The sequence below is a fragment of the Delphinapterus leucas genome, chromosome 8 (genome assembly GCF_059928025.1).
Source record: "Delphinapterus leucas isolate spDelLeu-1000000601 "Yukka" chromosome 8, BTC_Dleu_Yukka2, whole genome shotgun sequence".
NCBI classification, from domain to species: Eukaryota; Metazoa; Chordata; class Mammalia; order Artiodactyla; family Monodontidae; genus Delphinapterus; species Delphinapterus leucas.
The window spans coordinates 55,835,417-55,854,857 of NC_143136.1; the positions used below are offsets into that span (position 1 = coordinate 55,835,417).

Sequence of the window (19,441 nt, forward strand, 5' to 3'; positions counted from 1 at the left end):
TGCTCCGACAAGATGGAGCACATTAGAACCTCAGCAGGATGCCCAACAGCTAGCTTGTCTGCCTCGTTTTACACCTCTAGTAATAATCCAATTCCACAAGGAGCTGAACCATCCTCTGAGAAGCCACCCAACAGCCACTGCATATTTAATGAAGTCGCTCACCAAGCGCTGGAAAACAGAAGGTGCTTGAAGTGCATCATTAGTTCTGTCAGAAGGATAATTTACACATCTATCTTGTCAAATTTTCTATGGTTCATACTTTTACAATAATCAATCTAACATACATTTGATTAGTGAACTAGAAAGTTAAAAAAATAAAAGGCAGTACAGGCAGCATAGCTGTGGCCCCTCAAAAACATATCTGATAAAATAATTTAACCCCTTGATGGCCTGATGGCAGAGGTCTGTAAGCTTCTTCTGTTAGCGATAACAGAATTTGAACTGAGGTCAGAAATCACAGTTTATGCAATTAAAGGGACTAGAAATCTTTTTGGATTTGCTTAACAATTTAAGTCAACTACATTACAGGATAAATGTACACAGAGAAAAGAGAGTTTAAGTAAAAACGCTTAATAAGCGTTTATAATATGAGATTATTGGAAATAGTCTTCATAAAATTCTAGAGAACCTTCTCTGGCTGCCTCAGATGAATTGATAAATTAAAAAAACAACAATGAAACATCAAAGGCCCTAATCCCAAAGATGGGATCATACTTCAAAGTAGAAGACTTTTATTCTAGAGTTAAACAACAACAATAATAATGCCATTTGTACAATCTTTATTTGCACTGCTAGGCATTTTAGAAATTAGCTTATTATACTGATCTGGACATATGTAACACACGTGTGTGCACAACTATATAGTAGCTGCTTACATATCTGTAGACTCATTTTCAGAAAAGGAAGCATGCCATACTAAAGGGGAGAATGGATGAATGAAAACAGCAAATAACAGGTGGCCAAAGACTACTTCAACATTCCTTGTATGTACAGTTATCCATGAAAAGTCATGTGTACCTTCATACCACATGAAGCTTATTCCTCTTTCCAGACCTGGATTACCTGATGTGGGGTATTCATGACTACTGACTCAGCTACACTCCTGTGACTTCTGACCCTCTAGAAGTGTAAACCTAGCTTGAGAGCCAACACTAGAGCTACAAAAAGCCAAATCCACCACTTCTGAAAATAAGAGAGACCCCGTATTCCATAATTCTCATTTTTTCTACATATTCAATGCTCAAAATACTTAAGCCAGGTATTTAAGAGTCTTAGATGTATTTTTAAAGGTACAAAAATCATAGGCCAGCCAAATACAGAAAACTAATGGAGGAAATTCTTTGTCTGCTTAAATTAAAAGTGGAGTTCACTTTTTTACAATTTAATTTCTTATACTGTATATACAGACAGAATAAAATAAGTATTTTGTGTTTTTTCCATAATATACAGTACATTTAAAAATTATACTTTGGGGACTTCCCTGGCGGTCCAGTGGTTAAGACTTCGCCTTCCAACGCAGGGGGTGTGGTTTGATCCCTGGTTGGGCAACTAAGATCCCACATGCCTTGCAGCCAAAAAGCCAAAACATAAAACAGAAGCAATAGTGTAACAAATTCAGTAAAGACTTAAAAAATGGTCCACATCAAAAAAAAATCTTTAAAAAAAATTATACTTTGGAACAGAGAAAATAGAAGCTTTTTGAAATCACAGGCTCAACAGTCCCCTTTGGATGCTAACAGCTCCAAGAAATAATACATTTTGTGGGAAGATCAACAGCAAAGAATGAACAGACATGTATATAAGAGGGATGGGTAATGGGAGTCTTGTGTGTGGAAAATGTGAACATGTTGGCCAGCCTAGCCACCAAAAATTATCTGGAACTAATCTTTGTGGTCTAAGGGACTGAAGACTTAGCAGAAACTACCTAATAATCTCATCTTAAAAGGGACACATCTAGGGTCTGCTAGCCAGAGTTCTTTTTAGCTAAATTAAAAACTCTCTGAATTATGAATTTGATTACAAGGCTGAAAAGACTTATTATACACTTATTTAAAAAACAAATCATGGGCTTCCCTGGTGGCACAGTGGTTAAGAATCCGCCTGCCAATGCAGGGGACATGGATTCGAGCCCTGGTCCGGGAAGATCCCACATGCCATGGAGCAGCTAAGCCTGTGCACCACAACTACTAAGGCTGTGCTCTAGAGCCTGTGCTCTGCAACAAGAGAAGCCACTGCAATGAGAAGCCTGCACACCACAACGAAGAGTAGCCCCCACTCACTGCAACTAGAGAAAGCCCGCACACAACAACGAAGACCCAACTCAGCTACAAATAAAAATAAATAAAATGAATTTATAAAAAAAATTAAAAACAAATTATGAAATGGGCTGTACGTTTAGAAGATTACTGAAGCTGAAGCTCAGAAGGAGAATTTAGCCAAAGTTAAAAGCACCTAACCGTTATTGAAATAACGGTGTTTTGAAAGTTCTACTTTGGGCATCCTGGATACCTTTTTAACACTATTCTACAGGTCAGATTTTAAAAAGAAAATCTAGATTTAGCTTCTTGTATGAGTGATCTGAGCACTGACTTTGTATTTCAAGATTTAATTAATCCAACTAAACTACTGGTGGATTATCTAAGGAACTAGCGCTAAAGGGACACCAACCCCTTGTCAGATGAGGTTCTGGCCCCATGCAACTTGATCTGTACTGATGAGAACAGAGAAGGACAATGGACAATTTCCACTCTTTCTGGTATCTGGTGATCTGACTATGATGATGTTTCTTTGGGAGGGAGTGGCGTGGGGTAGAACGTTCAACCTGAAAAGAGGGTTTAGTTGTCCATCTGTTTGTGCTATAAGGCACTTGTGTGTGGGGTAGAGCGTTCAACCTGCAAAGAGGATTTAGTTGTCCGTCAGTTTGTGCTCTAAGGCATCTCTGTGTGTGTGTGTTTGGCTTCGGTGGAGGTACATGCTGAAGCCAACAGGTTTCCAGCTGAGGGATGTGAATACCCAGCTTTTAAAGACACATGAGATGGGACTATGACTACCGCGGAGTCTAATTTAATGCTTAGTGGATACTTAAAGTCACGTTTGATTTATTAAGTCATCTGACATATTTTCTACTACTAATGAAACTTCTGACATCAAGATGAAAGATTCATAGATAATTAAAATCTGGTATTATATGATTTTTCTCTTGTTAAATATTTTTATATGTCAGTTTTCTTTATGCTAAGGTTTTATCTGTGCAGTTTATATAGCAGCTCTAAGATCTTACAGATCCTTGAATAGGTCTTTAGAGATGATGAAACAGAAAAAAAAGCCTGAATTATCAAGGTAATAACAGATCACAAGAGCTGGATTCAATCTGTCTTCAGAACACAATCAAGTGCTAATTCTGCTAACATCCCCAAAAGATGGCTTGACACGCCCAAAGTTTAAACCAAGTGGCAATTAATGCCTATACAACAGAGCTGAAAGCAAGTAAACGGCCAAATAACATGAAATAGATAAGGACAGTCAACATCATATGCTCCTTGAAGACTAAGGCCATGTTTTATTCATTTTTGTAGTCCTGTTACATAATATAGTGTATGTCACACAGTAAGAATTCAAAAAATGTTAGTTAAAAAATAAATGTTGAACCACAGTTATCTGTAAGCCATTTTAGATAAGATGTAAGGATGCAAATATCCAGGGAAAGGCAATCTGGGTTTCCTTAATTTCCTTTGGTTTTATCTGTCTTGCATTCCCTATATTCTGACATTATTTCTTGGATATACTCAGAGCTATTCTATATTAACTAAGATAGGAGAAGGTATGTCACAGAACCTAACTCTCTTTTCCTTCAAATCTCTAGGAGCCTTTGGACTATACCAATAGGTCTCAACAGAGGCAATTCTGCCCCCTAAGGGACACTAAGCAATGTATAGAGAAGTTTTTGGTTGTCATAACTGGGGCGATGTTACCAGCATCTAGTGGGCAGGGGCCAGGGATGCTGCTAAACATACTACAATGCACAGGACGGCCCCCACACAAAGAATCTAGTAAAGAATGTCAACAGTGACAAGACCAAGAAATCTCGGACTATATGTTTCCAAAGGTCTGTCTCCTAGAAGCCCGAACAATTTCCATAAAAGCAACATATCTTCACTGCTACAACCAACTGGATTAGCAGTGAATGGCTTTCACTATAGCAAGGTGACCTTGTTCTAAATTTGAGGCTACTGACCAAACTGAAAGAAATTCTGGAAAAAGTGGTAGACCTACCATTAATGACAAATGCTGGTTTATTTCAGAACTTAACTCCTAAAGACTTGAATCTAATATCTACTGAAAAAAACTTTTAAGCCATATTTGTGGGCCATTTTCCCAGCCAATGTGTGAAAATATATATGAAATAAAGCTTCACAGCACTGTCTGGTAGAACTTCCTGTGTCGATAGAAATGTTCTGTATCTGCGGTATTTAACACAGTAGCCCCTAGCCACATGTGGATATCAAGCACTTGAAAGGTGGCTACTGCAAATGAGGAAATACATTTTTATTTCATTTTAATTAATTTAAATTTAAATAGCCACAAGTACTCTAGTGGTTTCTATGTTAGACACCAAAGACAGAACATTAAAAATTAACTTTACCTAAAGTTACTTTTAACAGATCTTACACTTGAAAATATCTATTAGGATTAACTGTCTGCTAATCACCTGAAACTGACTATAAAAAGTTAATTATTCTGTAACAATATAATAATGTAGTAGAGGTATTCTGAGACTAACATCTAGCACTTAGAAGAGTCTTGGTCATAAAATTGCTAGGGAGAAAAAGTTCTCTTTAGAGGTCCAAAGAGAAGTGGTATTATCCAAGCCACCTACTCTCTCCTAGTGGCTGAGAAAATACACCTGAAGCTGGAAGTTACTACAGGTATATATAGCACAAGGTAAGAGATGGCAAACACAACGTTGTCCCTGCCCTTTGTCTGGGACTGGGCATCTATAATTGCAAGGGTAGGAAGGAGCAGGGAACAATACATTCTTACAACAGATTTTCTGTCAGCTCTCAAATCTGTTCATCCTATGACATAGCTGAAATGGTTAAATGCTCAGTTACATCATGGATTAAATTGGCTTTTACAGTCTGGTCTTAGAATCTCACTATTTACAACATTGCTTCAGTGGAAAAATATTATAATCAACTTTAAGTTTTGTGAGAAAAAGCCAGTAACAAAGAAGAAACTGAAGGAAAAAAAGTTAAGAGTAAAACAAACTTTCTGCTCCCTTATGGTAATCTGATAAAGATTCAATATTGGAAAGGCTATACTCATCTGGTAGCTATCAAAAGACCAAAATCACAACCAGCATATTGACACTGATATAGTCAAGATACAGAACATTTCCATCCCCACAAGGATCCTTGTGTTGCCTATTTATAGTCATCCCCGCCCCACACCCAACTCCTGGAAACCACCAATCTGTTCTCTATTTCTCTAATTTTGTCATTTCAAATATGTTATAGAAATACTATCACACAGAATGCAACCTTTCAGAATTGGCTTTTTTTCACTCAGCATAATTTCCTGGAGATTCATCCAAGTTGCTGCATGCGTTGATGGTTCGTTTCCCCTTACTGCTGAGTCGTATTCCATGGTATAGACGTACCACAGTTTGTTTAGCCATTTAATGGTTGAAGGACACCTGAGCTTACTCCAGTTTGGGACTACTATGAGTAAATCTGCTCTGAATATACATATACAGGTTTATGTTTTCAATTCTCTGGTATAAATGCCCAAGAGTATAATTGTTGGGTTGAATGGTAGTTACATGTTTGATTTTATAAGAAACTGCCAACTGTTTTTACAGAATGACTGTACCACGTTATGTTCCAACCAGTAATGTATGATTGATCTAATTTCTCTACATCCTTGCCAGCATGACACTGCCACTATTTTTTTATTTTAGCTTTCTGATAGGTGTATAGGGGTTTCTCTTGTGGTTTTAATTTGCATTTCCCTAATGGTTACTGATGTTGAACATCTTTTCATGTAATTATTTGTCATTTGTATATCCTCTTCAGTGAAATGATTCTTTATGTCTTTTGCCCAGTTTCTAATTGAATTGTTTGTATTTTACTATTGAGTTTTGAGAGTTCTTTATATATTATAGATATAGGTCTTTTATTGGATATGTGGTTTGCACATATTTTCTCTTACTCTGTAGCCTAACTTTTCATCCTCTTAGCAGTCTTTCACAGAGCAAACATTTTTAATTTTGATGAGATCCAATTTATCAATTTTTCCTGTAATGGACTGTACTCTGGGGGAACAGTCTGAGAACTCTTTGCCCAACTCTAGATCTTGAATATTTTGTCTTGTTTTTTTTCTAAAAGTTTTATTATTTTATATTTTACATTTAAGTATATTATCTGTGTTGAGTTAATTTTGGCATAAGGTGTGAGGTTCAGATCAAGGTTCTTTTTTCTTTTTTTAACCTATCAATGTCCAATTGTTCCAGCACCATTTGGTGAAAAAGCTATATACTTCCTCCACTGAACTGCTTTATACCTTTGTCAAAATTGGTTGGACATATTCATGTGGATCTATTTCTGAGCTCTCTATTCTGTTCCATTGATCAATATGTCACTCCTCCAATACCACACAGTCTTGATGACTGTATATTATAAGTCTTGAAATCAGGTAAATTGATTCCTATGACTCTGTTCTTTTTTCAGAATTGTTTTAGCCATCTAGTTCCTTTGCCTTACCATATAAATTTGAGAATAATCTTTTCTACATCTACTAAAAATCTTTCTGAAATTTTGAAAGCAATTGTATTAAATAGGTAGATCAATCTAGGGAGAATTGACATCTTTATACCATGTCGTTTTCTACCAATCCATGAACACATCTCTCCATTTATTTAGGTCTTTGATTTTTTTCATCAGCATTGTTATTTTCAGAACACAGATCCTGTATATATTTTATTAGATTTATGCATAGGCATGTACATATTTTGTTAATTTAAATGTCTAATTTGGAGCATATGTAAATGGTACTTGCATTTTAAATCTCAGTTTCTTATGCTTGTTGTTAATATATAGAAATGCAATTGATCTTGGTGTGTGCTCTTGTATTCTGCGATCTTGCTGATCTTGTTCTAGTAGATTTTTTAGGGTGGGGGGGCAGATTTTCTACAAAGACAATCATGTCATCTATAAACAGGAATAGTTTCATTCATCCTTTCCAATCGGTATGTCTTTTATTTCACACTGTAGGTTTTTAACAAAGCTGATCTTTTGCTCATTATTTTGAGTAGTCTCTTTTTACTTTTAAAGTTCCTGATACTATTGGATTATGTTAAGACCACAAAAACTGTTAAGAGCAGCTACCCCATAATTATTCTCTGAACAATAGGAAATAATTTTGGTTAGGTAAAGACATCAATATTTAAACTAAGACTGGTTATATTTAATCAAGGTTTTTAACTTCCTGACAAGGCCTTAGGTATAATTTTAGCAGATGAACAACTTAAAAACTTAAGTCGTAAATTGAAATTTAAATATATGGCTGACATAAACGCTGCTGTTTAAACTGACCAGCTCGTCAGTTACAAAAACAAGCACTATGAAGATTAAGTTAAGCAGGCTTTATATTTCCTATAGCCTCCAGTTCCAGACTACATCTGTTTTCTTTGATACACAAAACCAGAGTTAAAATAGCTCCATTTATCACAGCATGATTGTAGGCAGACAAACCAGCCTGTCTGTTTCCAGATAGTGAAAGCAACTGTTATTAATCACAATTACAGGCCAAACCCTCTAAGAGAAACTTCATCAATACTCTCCCAACCCCCAGCCCTTCTACTTTTGAACTCAAAAATGGTACTGAGAATGTCATGATACTGCCTGAAGGTCAGTAACTAAAGATGCTCCTATGAGGTTGCCTTGAGTTTTAAGTTCAGGATGCAAATTAAGGAAAATCTTTTCTACACATATAAAAAGCAATCTTTTGAGAGCTCTATTATTAACTTTAGAAGGATAATTAAACCCATTCTATTTAAAATTTATATGGGAAGATTTCTGCTTTATGAAACTATACTGAATAGCACAGGATATTTGAAATTTACAAATTAGATGATTAACTTTAAGCAGAGAAGCATGTATGAAAATAGACATTTTTTATAGCAAATTTTGTTACCAATTATTCTGCTCTTTCATACAGATTGTAACAGAACCTCCTATAGGGTGAGACTAACTGCAGGTTATAGATGAAAATGTTAAGACAATTGTTGAATTATATTCCTTGAATATATGGGTCTTTTTGAAATAAACTATAACCCTTGCTTCAATGGTTAGAGTAGGGGGTTAAGAATACAAACCAGAGTTTCACTTGGTGCTGTCTACTGCTTTTATTTTTTTAGAAGACTACTGTTTCTTAAGCACCTACTATATGCAGGACACTTCTGATGCTTTACATACATTATCACACTTAAGTGTTACAATAATCTGAGGTAGGTACTATTCCCATTTTGCAGATGAGAAAACTGCAGCTCAGAGAAGTTATTTCCCTAAGGTCACACAGGTAGTTAAGTGCAGAGCCAAGAGTCAAATACAGATTTGATTCCAAAGCCTATGTTTTTTCCCCTCTGTTTGTAAGCCTCTCAAATTTGCATTTGTTTTAAGATAAAGGCTTAAATGGAATCTTACATATATAATACATCTACGGAAGAACACCAAAATGGCTGGTGTTGGGCAGTTGTAGTGAAAGGCACATTATTTTACCCTACTTTTCCACAGAATAACTGACTATGCTAATACACATTCTCAGAAATATTATGGAATAAACTGAGCCTTTTCATGATTAAACATGACCCTATATTCAAACAAGGCCTGATTATTAAACGTTTGAAGCTAAATTAGCAAGGAGACTAATGCCATTCTAACATGAAAAATTCAGAGATGTTTGAGAATTTGCAAAATTGCCCCAAATTCTGTGAGCGCTTGGGCACTTAACTACACACGTAACATATTCATTGAGCATCTGCTTCTATGTAGAACAGCCAGTCACTGTTCTAGGGACTGGGGAACACAGTGACGGACAAGATACAGTCAGTAACCTCATTGAACTTATTCGAATGAGGAACACATAAACTATACAAGAGAATAGGGAAGACGCCTCTAAGAAGGTGACATTTTTATCAGAGATCTTCATGATGGGAAAGTGAGCCATGCAAATATCTGGGGGGGAAAAAACAAGAGAAGGAACATCAGGAAGAGACGGAATAAATAGCAAACGCCTTGAAGGGGGGGAAGAGGGTTGATATGCCTGAGAAATAGCAAGGACACTACTGCTAGAGGGAAAAAGTAGTAAGAGATGAAGACAGAGAGATAAAACACACAATGTATATCCTTGAAGAACCTAATAAGGACTTTGGATTTTATTCTGAATGTGAGGAGAAAATACTGAGTTTTAAAAAGATTACTTGGGCAGCAAGAGAGATGACAGCAGGGGAACAGGAGTGAAGGTGGACAGACCAATTAAGAGGCTGCAATTGTCCCAGCAGGAAAAAACAGTGATTTGAACTAGGGTGGTGGTGGTGATCCCTTCTGGTATTTGGGAGTCATCAGCATAAGGATGGTGTTTTAAGTCCTGGGACTGAAGTAATCATTGAGGGAGTGAGGAAACACGGAGGAACGAACTGGCTCTGGGCTGAGCCCTGGAGCACGCCAGTGTTTATAAAGCGGTTTAGAAGACAACCTAGCGAAGGGAAAGCATCTTCATTTTACCAGCACATACGAAATATATTTTGTATTCAGCCTTACCTAGTTTCTTTTTCTAAGCCATAGAGGAATCCAAGTGGTTCAGAATTTGTTTACACACAGTCATATTTTTGACTGCATGAAAATAAAAAATATGAGAAATGTGATAGAAATAAAAGATTCCTATTTAAATGAGGCAGAACCTCTCAATAAATTAATATGCAATCAAACCTTGCTACATTCAAGTTCAAGTTAATAATTTCTAAAATTAAATTATTTCTTCAACCTTGGAGTCTTCAACAAAAAAAGGCTTATAAGCCTAGAACCTGAAAATGCACATAAATTATACAAGGAGTTTTATTGTAACATGATCTGACCTGCATTTGTTTTATTACCTGATACTGCTGACATGTTAGAAACCTATAATCAGGAAGTATAAAAACAACCAGAAAGTCAAACTGACTTACGTGCAAGAACTGAGAAAACAATGAAATAGCTATGATGAGGAAATTAAAATGTTCATTCATTTCTGTTTTAACATCTAAAGCAGGACAAGCAACTAACTTAGTGTCAAAATTAAAGAAACAGGTTTTATATTTTAAAAGAGAAAGACTAATGTTTAATATTTCTTCTCATATACTTTTAAATGCATGTGCCTCTTTTCAAAGGCTTTCAATTTCAATCTTTTTAGCTTTTGGCCTATTTTCACTATTACGTTCTTAAGTCAGAGGACAAGGACCCTGAAGCAGGATGAACTGAGTTCAAACTCAAATTCTGGCACTAACAACTATTGCTGATACTTTGAAGTTACTGTACACTCAGAGGCTTAATATATCTTCATCTGAAAGACAGGAACAATATCTACTCCACAGCATTTTGATCAGGATTAAAGGAGACTGTCATGCAGAGCACCTAGCAAATATTTACAGCTTTATAAATGTTAATTCCTTTCCCTATTTTATCTTCCTTCTCTTTGATGTTTTAACATCTATAGCATTTACATGTTTATTAAAGTCACCTTTTGAGTGCTTTTCAAAGAAAATGGGAGACTCTTATCTTGGTTAAAATATGATGATATCATAAACCTACCAGTTTTGATCAGCAGCCTTTTGAAATGCTATAATATTTTACTTTACTGGACTGTAAGATCCTTCAAGGGAAGGACTACCATTCTTTGAAATCCTATTGCCTAGTGGACCAGTAATATTTATAATGTGGAAAACATATTATACAACAATACTAAAAAGCGTTAGGGGGCTTCCCTGGTGGCGCAGTGGTTGAGAGTCTGCCTGCCGATGCAGGGGATGCGGGTTTATGCCCCGGTCTGGGAAGATCCCACATGCCGCGGAGCGGCTGGGCCCGTGAGCCATGGCCGCTGAGCCTGCGCATCGCCTGTGCTCCGCAACGGGAGAGGCCACAACAGTGAGAGGCCCGCGTACCGCAAAAAAAAAAAAAAAAAGGCATTAGGCATACCTGGTATCAAAAATATCCCAGGAGCTATTTATATTTTTTGCTTTGGAATCAAGAATTGAATAATCATGATCTTTTGGTTAATTAAGGTTTATATCTTTTCAACTATTCTTTAAATTAACTTCTATTTGTTTACTGAATAATAAAACAGATTATTAACCACAGCTTTCACAAATAAAGTCTTAGTCTCAAATAAATTTGTACTAGAATTACTTAACTCTTTATTATTTTAAATTTGTGTGTATTTTTTTTTTTCCTGTAATGACAGCTTCACACATACATTATTTCAAGTATGTTTATGTAGGTTATGTTAGAGCCTGCTAAGAAGCTCTCAGTGTCTGGGGTGTACCTGAATAAGTATTGTCAACACTTCTGCCATACTAAACTTTCAGCATCTCACATATAGACACTATTGGTGGGACCTGAATATCCTCATAGATCCTAAAGGAGTAAAGTGTCATTAGCAAGAAAAAAAAGCGTTGGTTTGGCTTTCCTCCACAATGTTGCAGGTCATTTGGTCATTTCCATAACTTCTGTAGAATTTATCTCACTGTAAAGCTTAAGTAAACGAAGAACATCCTCTCACAATTAAGGAAATTAGTTCATATAACCCAGTTATCTAAATAACAATTAAGCCTCTATTTCTTTCTATATAGTACAAGATTTGGCTATTCTTACCCTCTTGCAGAATCACATCTCTCTCATATTTACTATCACAAACATAGCTCCTACAGTTCCTGACCTTAAAGGAAAAAGTGCACTTGTTGGCTGCTGACATGTACCAAAAGGCAAAGTTGTTAGCTATGGAAAGGAAAATTCTTTTTTTCTTCAAATAATTAATTATAGCTAAATTATTCTGTTTCCTCCCTCCATGAAATCAATTTAGAATGAAGAACATATTACTTAATGATATTATGTAATTTTACAAGTATACTTGTAAATTACATAGTAATATAGTGGCATCCTAAAATAAAATATACAAAAAAGATTTAAAATAAAGTATATAGCTTTCTGAACATTTTAAAGGAAGGTGCTAAAATTCTAAGCACCTTTATGAAATACCTCATGTTTACAGTTCCAAAATTAGGTTTAGACTTTTAGATTAATTAAAAGTTTTTAATTTCACTTGAGACGTTTCTAATATCCAGTTTCTTCCCTTCTTCATTTTTGTCGTTCTAGCATTCATTAGAATCTCCATCAAAAGGTAATAAACAGGAAAAGGACGAAAAGAACAAATTCATTCACTTTAATGCTTATCAGTCAGCTAAGTTAGAAATTTATTTGTGGAGGTTAAGAAAAAGTAGAGGGAATGCAAAAGATTAAATTGATACAATGATGCTGGGAATTGTCTATTTCATTCATCCACATTAGCAATCTTCTTCAGGCCTGCCTGCAATAATGTCATATGAACACAGATCCTCCACAGCCCACTCTGTTTTCTACCAAAATTCTTTCAATCATCCTACAAACATGTATGGAGGGCTGACTGGGGCCAAGCACTGTTCTAGGTGCTGGTACACAGAAATGAAACAGAAGTCCCTGTCCTTATGGATCCTACTTACCAGTAGGAGGAGATAGCTAATCTCAAGAAGTATAAATATATAGCATGTTAGATAATGCTAAATGCTATGATGGAAAATCAAACAGGGAAACAGGGATATGGAGAATCCAGAGTAGGAGTATAAGCTGAAATTTTTAAATTCAGTGGTCATTTATCTTCATGCACTTCCCTAAAAAAATTTTTTTAATTAAAAAAATCTATACATATATTTTCTAGGCACCAATTTATATTGAGGGATATATTAAAAACACTGGTAGATATGTCTAGGTAGATATAACACAGGTAGATATATCATAATTTTTATTACTGATGTGATCAACTCTCCAATAAAAATACTACAATGATCAAAAAGAAAGACTAAAACAGCGTTAAAATCTTGAAAAGAAGATTTTTTCATATCCCGCCTTGATTAATTTGCTGAATTTTGGGTGGGCAGAACAAACAGCTATTCAATATATAGTACAACTGACTTTAGCTACATTCCAATAGTGGATGAAAAACATTTAGGTAGGGCTTCCCTGGTGGTGCAGTGGTTGGGAGTCTGCCTGCCAGTGCAGGGGACATGGGTTCGGGCCCTGGCCTGGGAGGATCCCACATACCACAGAGCAGCTGAGCCTGTGTGCCACAACTGCTGAGCCTGCGCTCTGGAGCCCGCGAGCCACAACTACTGAGCCCGCGTGCCACAACTACTGAAGCCCACGCCCCTGGGGCCCGTGCTCCCCAATAGGAGAGGCCACTGCAATGGGAGGCCTGCACACCACAATGAAGAGCGGCCCCCGCTTGCTGCAACTGAAGAGAGCCTGCGCACAGCAACGAAGACCCAGCGCAGCCAAAAATAAAAATAAATAAAATAAATAAATTTATTTAAAAAAACAAAAAACATTTAGGTAGGTTCTTTTTCCCCCTTTAAAAATTTTTGCTCTAATGGTCAAATACCTCCCAGGCTTGCTGGGCTATCTTGGGTGACATGAAGTTCCTGAGAACTCAGAAGGCTGTCTAGGTTCTGTTATCTAGGCAGGCTTGTCAAATCAAGCTTCTGTCAGTTACTACCACAGCACAGGCAACCTCAGTGACAGACATAACAACTTCAAAGAGAGGCCTAGTGCTCTCAAATTACTCATATTATGACTCCCCCTAGCACTGTATCAAACCAAATATTTTAAACAGTAGGAATATTAGAAATTCTACCCCCAAAAAAGAATACCTCCGTGGTGATGCGACAGGCTCCCTCCATTAGCGAGGATTTCTTCTCTAGCAGCTGCCTGTATTTGGAAACAAAACAACAAATAGATCACTTTGAGGTGAAAAAGTAAGACCCAACTCCCAAAGGAGATACATACTTTCTGGGTTAAATAATAAAAGAGAAGCCTAATTTTCCTTTCTCTTAGGTTAACTGTATTTAAAGAGCAATTAAAATATGCAGCCTAGCTTTATAAGTTTTTTTCTAGTGAATAGTCGCAGTGTCTACAATTGTTACATCAAGATTCTAGAAAAGAAAAAGAAGGCAAAATGACCAATCCATCAGCACTAAATGATTAATAACAATAAAAAAATAAGTTTTGTGAGGAGTCCGGTCCTACTCTGAAGTAAACATCTCACTATACCAACAAACATTAATTGACTGTATATGGTATGTCCAGAAAAGTACTAAGCAATTTACCTGGAATTACTCAGTTATTTTCACTAAAGCCTTATGGAATAATTTCAATTACTCCTATTTCACAGATAAAGAAAATGCGGCTTGGATGGTTAAATTACTCACCTAATATCATACAGTGGGCATAAGACTCAAGATTACTTACAAAGCTATCAGGGATTAATGGTAAAACCCTTATGGAGAACATTTCTTAGGTCAATGCCTTGGGACAAATTACTTCTCAGGCTTATGGATATCTAAGTGTGAAAAAAAACACCTTGTTTTATCCTCTTAACATGTTAGGCTCCAACTAGGCTCCTTAAAGAGCAATAAGGTTAGAAAGATAAACACTTAAAGCAATGTATAGAATGACTGAAGTACAGGGTGAAAGAAGGGTTACAGAAACTGGAATTACATTCAATTCATGAGTATATAACAGATATGAGGTAAAATCCCTACAGTGCCTTGAACCTCCTAGAATTACTTGGGTGTGTATAAACCATCAGAGTTAGGCCACAGTAGAAGAGGCCCTCCCTTCAGGAAGGACAGATGGACCACATCTCATTGCAAAGTAATTTATAAGAACCCTCATCACTGAGAATTTAGGGTTTTTCAAATGAATCATACATATGCTAGCCCTACTCGAAGAGACTATGTCTTCTAACAAATTATTTTATGTAAAGCAATAACTACTTGAAACCAGCAGCACTTAGAGAATGGCTGTTTGGCTTGGGAAAGAAGGAACACTTTCATTTTTGTAGTACTATGGGGAAGAGGCCTTCGGGTAGCCAGAGGGCAACACCAAAACTGTTGTGGCCTCTCCCATTGCAGAGCACAGGCTCCGGACACACAGGGTTAGCGGCCATGGCTCACGGGCCCAGCCACTCCGCGGCATGTGGGATCTTCCCGGACCGGGGCACGAACCCGTGTCCCCTGCATCGGCAGGCAGACTCTCAACCACTGCGCCACCAGGGAAGCCCAGGACTCAAACTTTTGAGGATGATGGTTATGTTCATTATTTTGATTGGGGTTACAATTTCACAGGTGCATACATAGGTCAAAACCCATGAAACCGTACATATTATGTGCAGTTTACTATATCTCAATTATACTTCAGAAAAGCTGTTGTTTTTTTTTTTTTTAAAAAAAGGAGGCATAAGAGGGAGCCAACCATACCCTGTGGTTTGGGTCTAAAAGTGTGCCACTGAAAATCACCTTGTGGTACTACCTTTGGCAGGCAGGCAACAGAGTTAACACTAGGACACCTGAGGTTTTATTTTTAACAAACCCCAGTCTCCTCCTGCTTCCTCCACAGTCTAGTCTGTTTCTTCAACTCTAGGCATACTTGTCATCAGAAATATTGACTATCAAACAGAAGGCATTATAAAAATTAGACGCTTAAGGTCATTTAAGAAATGTGATAGAAGCTGCTGGCAAATGAACCTCAAAGGCCTACATATAACTTAAGCAAACAAAAAAATTATAAACCTAGAATTAGGAAATTACAGCAACATAGGCCAAGAGCTTTAGAGCCGCTGACCTCAAAAGCAGTCACCATATGGAGCTGGCTGGGCTGCTGAAGTGATATCAAGGGTCCATATAGTCTTCTGTTATTTAATTTAATCAGGTATTATGTACTATAAGTAATATCCAAAGAATCACAGGCAACAGAATATTAATTTTAGAATATTAATTGTAATATGTATAGGGAACATGAATTTTAGACTTCTAATTCAGTATTCAATCCAGTGTAAAAATTATGTTTCTCATTTCTATGGGCTATCAACCAGGTAAACCCCAAGTTATTAAAGACAGTCAAACTAAAATTCATAAATTGATAGTAAAGTTTACTTAAATTAATAAAAGAATGTAAGAGCTATATTCATGTATGCAAAATTACCTCGGTTTGTTCAAACACAGTCAGTGGGTCACTGATTCCCCTGTAGTTAAAGGCAAAGTAGAAATAGATACATGCACCTGCATCATAAGTCTGAGTCACCCTAAAAAACAAACAGACAAAATCCCCCACAAGGCTTTTAAGTGAAATCAGATTTAACATCTAGAAACTTAAAGACAAGATTGTTTGAATGATTTGCTTAAGCCATAATCTCATTCTCTACCCACCCTCTTACTCCGTGGATGGAAAATAGATTTGCTGGATAAAGGATATCTAAGAACTACTTGTACTATTTTTATAACTTTTTTGGTAAGTCTGGACGATTACCCCCAAAATTTTTTTTAATTTTAAGACAATGTAAATATTTCTCCAACTGGCCTGAAATAAACAAAATTCCACTTCCTCAGAAGGGATTTTGTTTCTTCTTTTTTAACAAAGTATACTGCAGTTATAGACAGCCCTAAAACAGACTACATGGAACTTGGTGATCCATTATAAGTCTTCTAAGCTTCCTCAAAGTTAACAGAATACATATGAGAACTTAAAACTAGAAAACAAGAAAAATGTTCAAATACCAAAAATGATCAGACTGGGTAAAACACAGCACCTTCACCAAGTTCACATTATTAGTAACAACTTTGAAAACAAATTGAATGACATGGCCTTAAGAGAGTATCTCCGAAGGTTTTACACTCTAGGTCCCATATGTGTGCATGTTGTATATGTAGTATTTGCAAAAGGTATCAGGAATGTTAGATTAATAAATCATATACATGATACATATCTGGGCTTTCAAAATGTAATTAGGCGAAGCATTTAAAAGGGAGCCAAGGTAATCACAGTCAAATCTCTGAATGCAATTTACAAAGGTTCCCACATAGAATTTAATTTAACAGAAAGAGCAAATACAGAGGAAATACTTTTTTTTACTATACAATACAAACAGAATCTAATCCAAAATTTTAATGGCCTTTTAGGCCAAATGTTAGGTGCCTCAGAACAGAAGAAATGAACTGTTTAACAATGCTACTGTCAATTTGCCAGCTGTGTTTTTCTTCTAGTGTTAATTCACCCATAAAAAGATCCCTTGAATGTTTACATTTTAACTACCAGATTTACAAAGTTTAAGAAAAATTGGAAAACCATGTTAACTGCAAGGGCACTATCACTATGAATAACCAAATTTAAATAAATTTAAAGGATACGTGAATGAAATGAGTTTACAGCAATTAGTAAAATATACATTACTCATATGAGAATCATTAATATCAATAAATAGAAAATATAACTAAATATTAATAGAACATTGCCACCTTCCAACAAATCCAGGAGCTATATTACACAATTCAGTTTTCAGTAGATAAGGAGGCTTCTAAAATTACAACAAAGCTTGAGTGATCAGCATCTCAAACAAAGTAGAAATAACGTTTTTTGGAAAACCTTAATCTTGGGCCATTTCAGAAAGTGACAGAACTAATACCTTTTAATAGATCAATTCTATCATTTAAGACACTTAAACACTAATGTCTTCCAAAATCATCTGGACAAGAGAAAGTGTGGCTGCCAAAGTCATTATATTATTCTTTAATTTCTAAAAAATTTTTGTGCTATATACTTTTTGGAGTACTGTACTTATGTTAGACTCACTGGCTAGGAAGTCCTTCCCACAAAACTTCCTCAGAAAATTTAGGGTTAGAATTCCTATTCCAATATACAAAGTACCTTTTAAAAGACAGAAATGAAATAAATGAACTTAATAAATGCATCCTACAGCTGAATTCTTTTCCTTGGGATCTCTGATTTCAATGAGATCTATAACTATTTTAAATTAATTTCAGAATAGCTTTTTTAAAAAAGCTGGTTTAAAAATTACATCTCACACATTCAACATTTATACTCAACACAGAATAATCTCCTTAGTCACCGTTAATCAAATCAAACTACAGTTAAGCATTAATCAAGTATATGCTATAAAAACTATATTTAAAACTCCTATTTAGCAAAATCATTCAATTAACTTAGACTTTGCACATTCTAAACTTTGGTTTTATAAGATGATCACAGAAGCTGAGCATTTGGCTTTTATCAGAAAATCCTTCTTAAAAAAACAGCTATGTAATAAATGACATATCAATTCAGAACATGTATACCAATTCTATCTACCTGCAATACAATACATAATGAAGATCCTTAGGCCTTATAAGTAAGTACCTTCTAAAGAACCAAGACTTAAGTATTGTTACAGAAGGTGTCCTAAGGCAGAATATTTTACTTCCCAATAACTTTCAGTAAGTAGTGGTTTATCACAATGGTATTTTCATAATGAAGGGGGAGAAGTCTCAAGGGTGCTGAATAGAGAGGTAGGGCAGAAGAAGGAAGACAGGATAATATCTGTTAAGCTGTCACTTGACAAAGCAAAAGAATAAAAAAATCCTCAACTACACAGAAATAGATTCTATTACTTTAAATGTTTCAGATTTTACTATTAACAAATGACTTTTGGATTATTGGGCCTGTTTGTTTTCAGTTTATAATAATAAGAGGCTTGACAGACCAGATTGTCAAGAGAAGAACTAAGTATCAACTTAGGTGATAATATAAATAAATACACTTTTTTTTCTTGCGGTTTAAGAACTTTAAGATAAAAGGTTCATTTTTAAAGATATGTCCAAATTAAAAAAAAAAAAAAGAATAGGTACATTTTTACTCCTTTAATTTGGAAAGCTTCTCTCCAAGATCAGTCACTAAGCTACCAGTAGCATTACCATGTTATAAGTTTTTTATTAAACAGAACAAGGCCCCTTTTTCCCCTCCTTCAGATATATCGAATGCCCAGCCAATAATCTCTAAAATCCACATTTTAAGCCTTTACATTCTACCCCAAATATACTTGTTCTAAAAGATGTTAATACACACACTTGACTTAGTACTTCCTAAAATGTTCTTCAAACCATGTCTCTCCCACAAAGAAGCATAAAAGACTATTTCAAGGATACTCTTCTGATTGACGTGAACAGTTACGGTATAAAAAAGATGCTTTCCTCACATCTCATGTAAGAATTTTGTTGTCGTACCAGCAAAAGCACAATCTAACATTCACAGAAAGATAGACAAGATGAAAA

General features: G+C 35.8%; 1 protein-coding gene across 3 annotated transcripts in view; it reads right to left on the reverse strand.

Moving 5' to 3' along the window:
- Positions 1-19,441, reverse strand: part of AGPS (alkylglycerone phosphate synthase) — a 139,479-nt gene that overhangs the window by 7,288 nt on the left and 112,750 nt on the right. For all 3 annotated transcript variants that reach the window (XM_022570098.2, XM_089915989.1, XM_022570097.3), the window contains 2 exons: positions 16,323-16,422; positions 13,991-14,048 (listed from right to left, as the gene is read on the reverse strand). In XM_022570098.2, the coding sequence (XP_022425806.2) occupies positions 13,991-14,048; positions 16,323-16,422 (158 nt within the window). The remainder of the gene's footprint in view (positions 1-13,990; positions 14,049-16,322; positions 16,423-19,441) is intronic.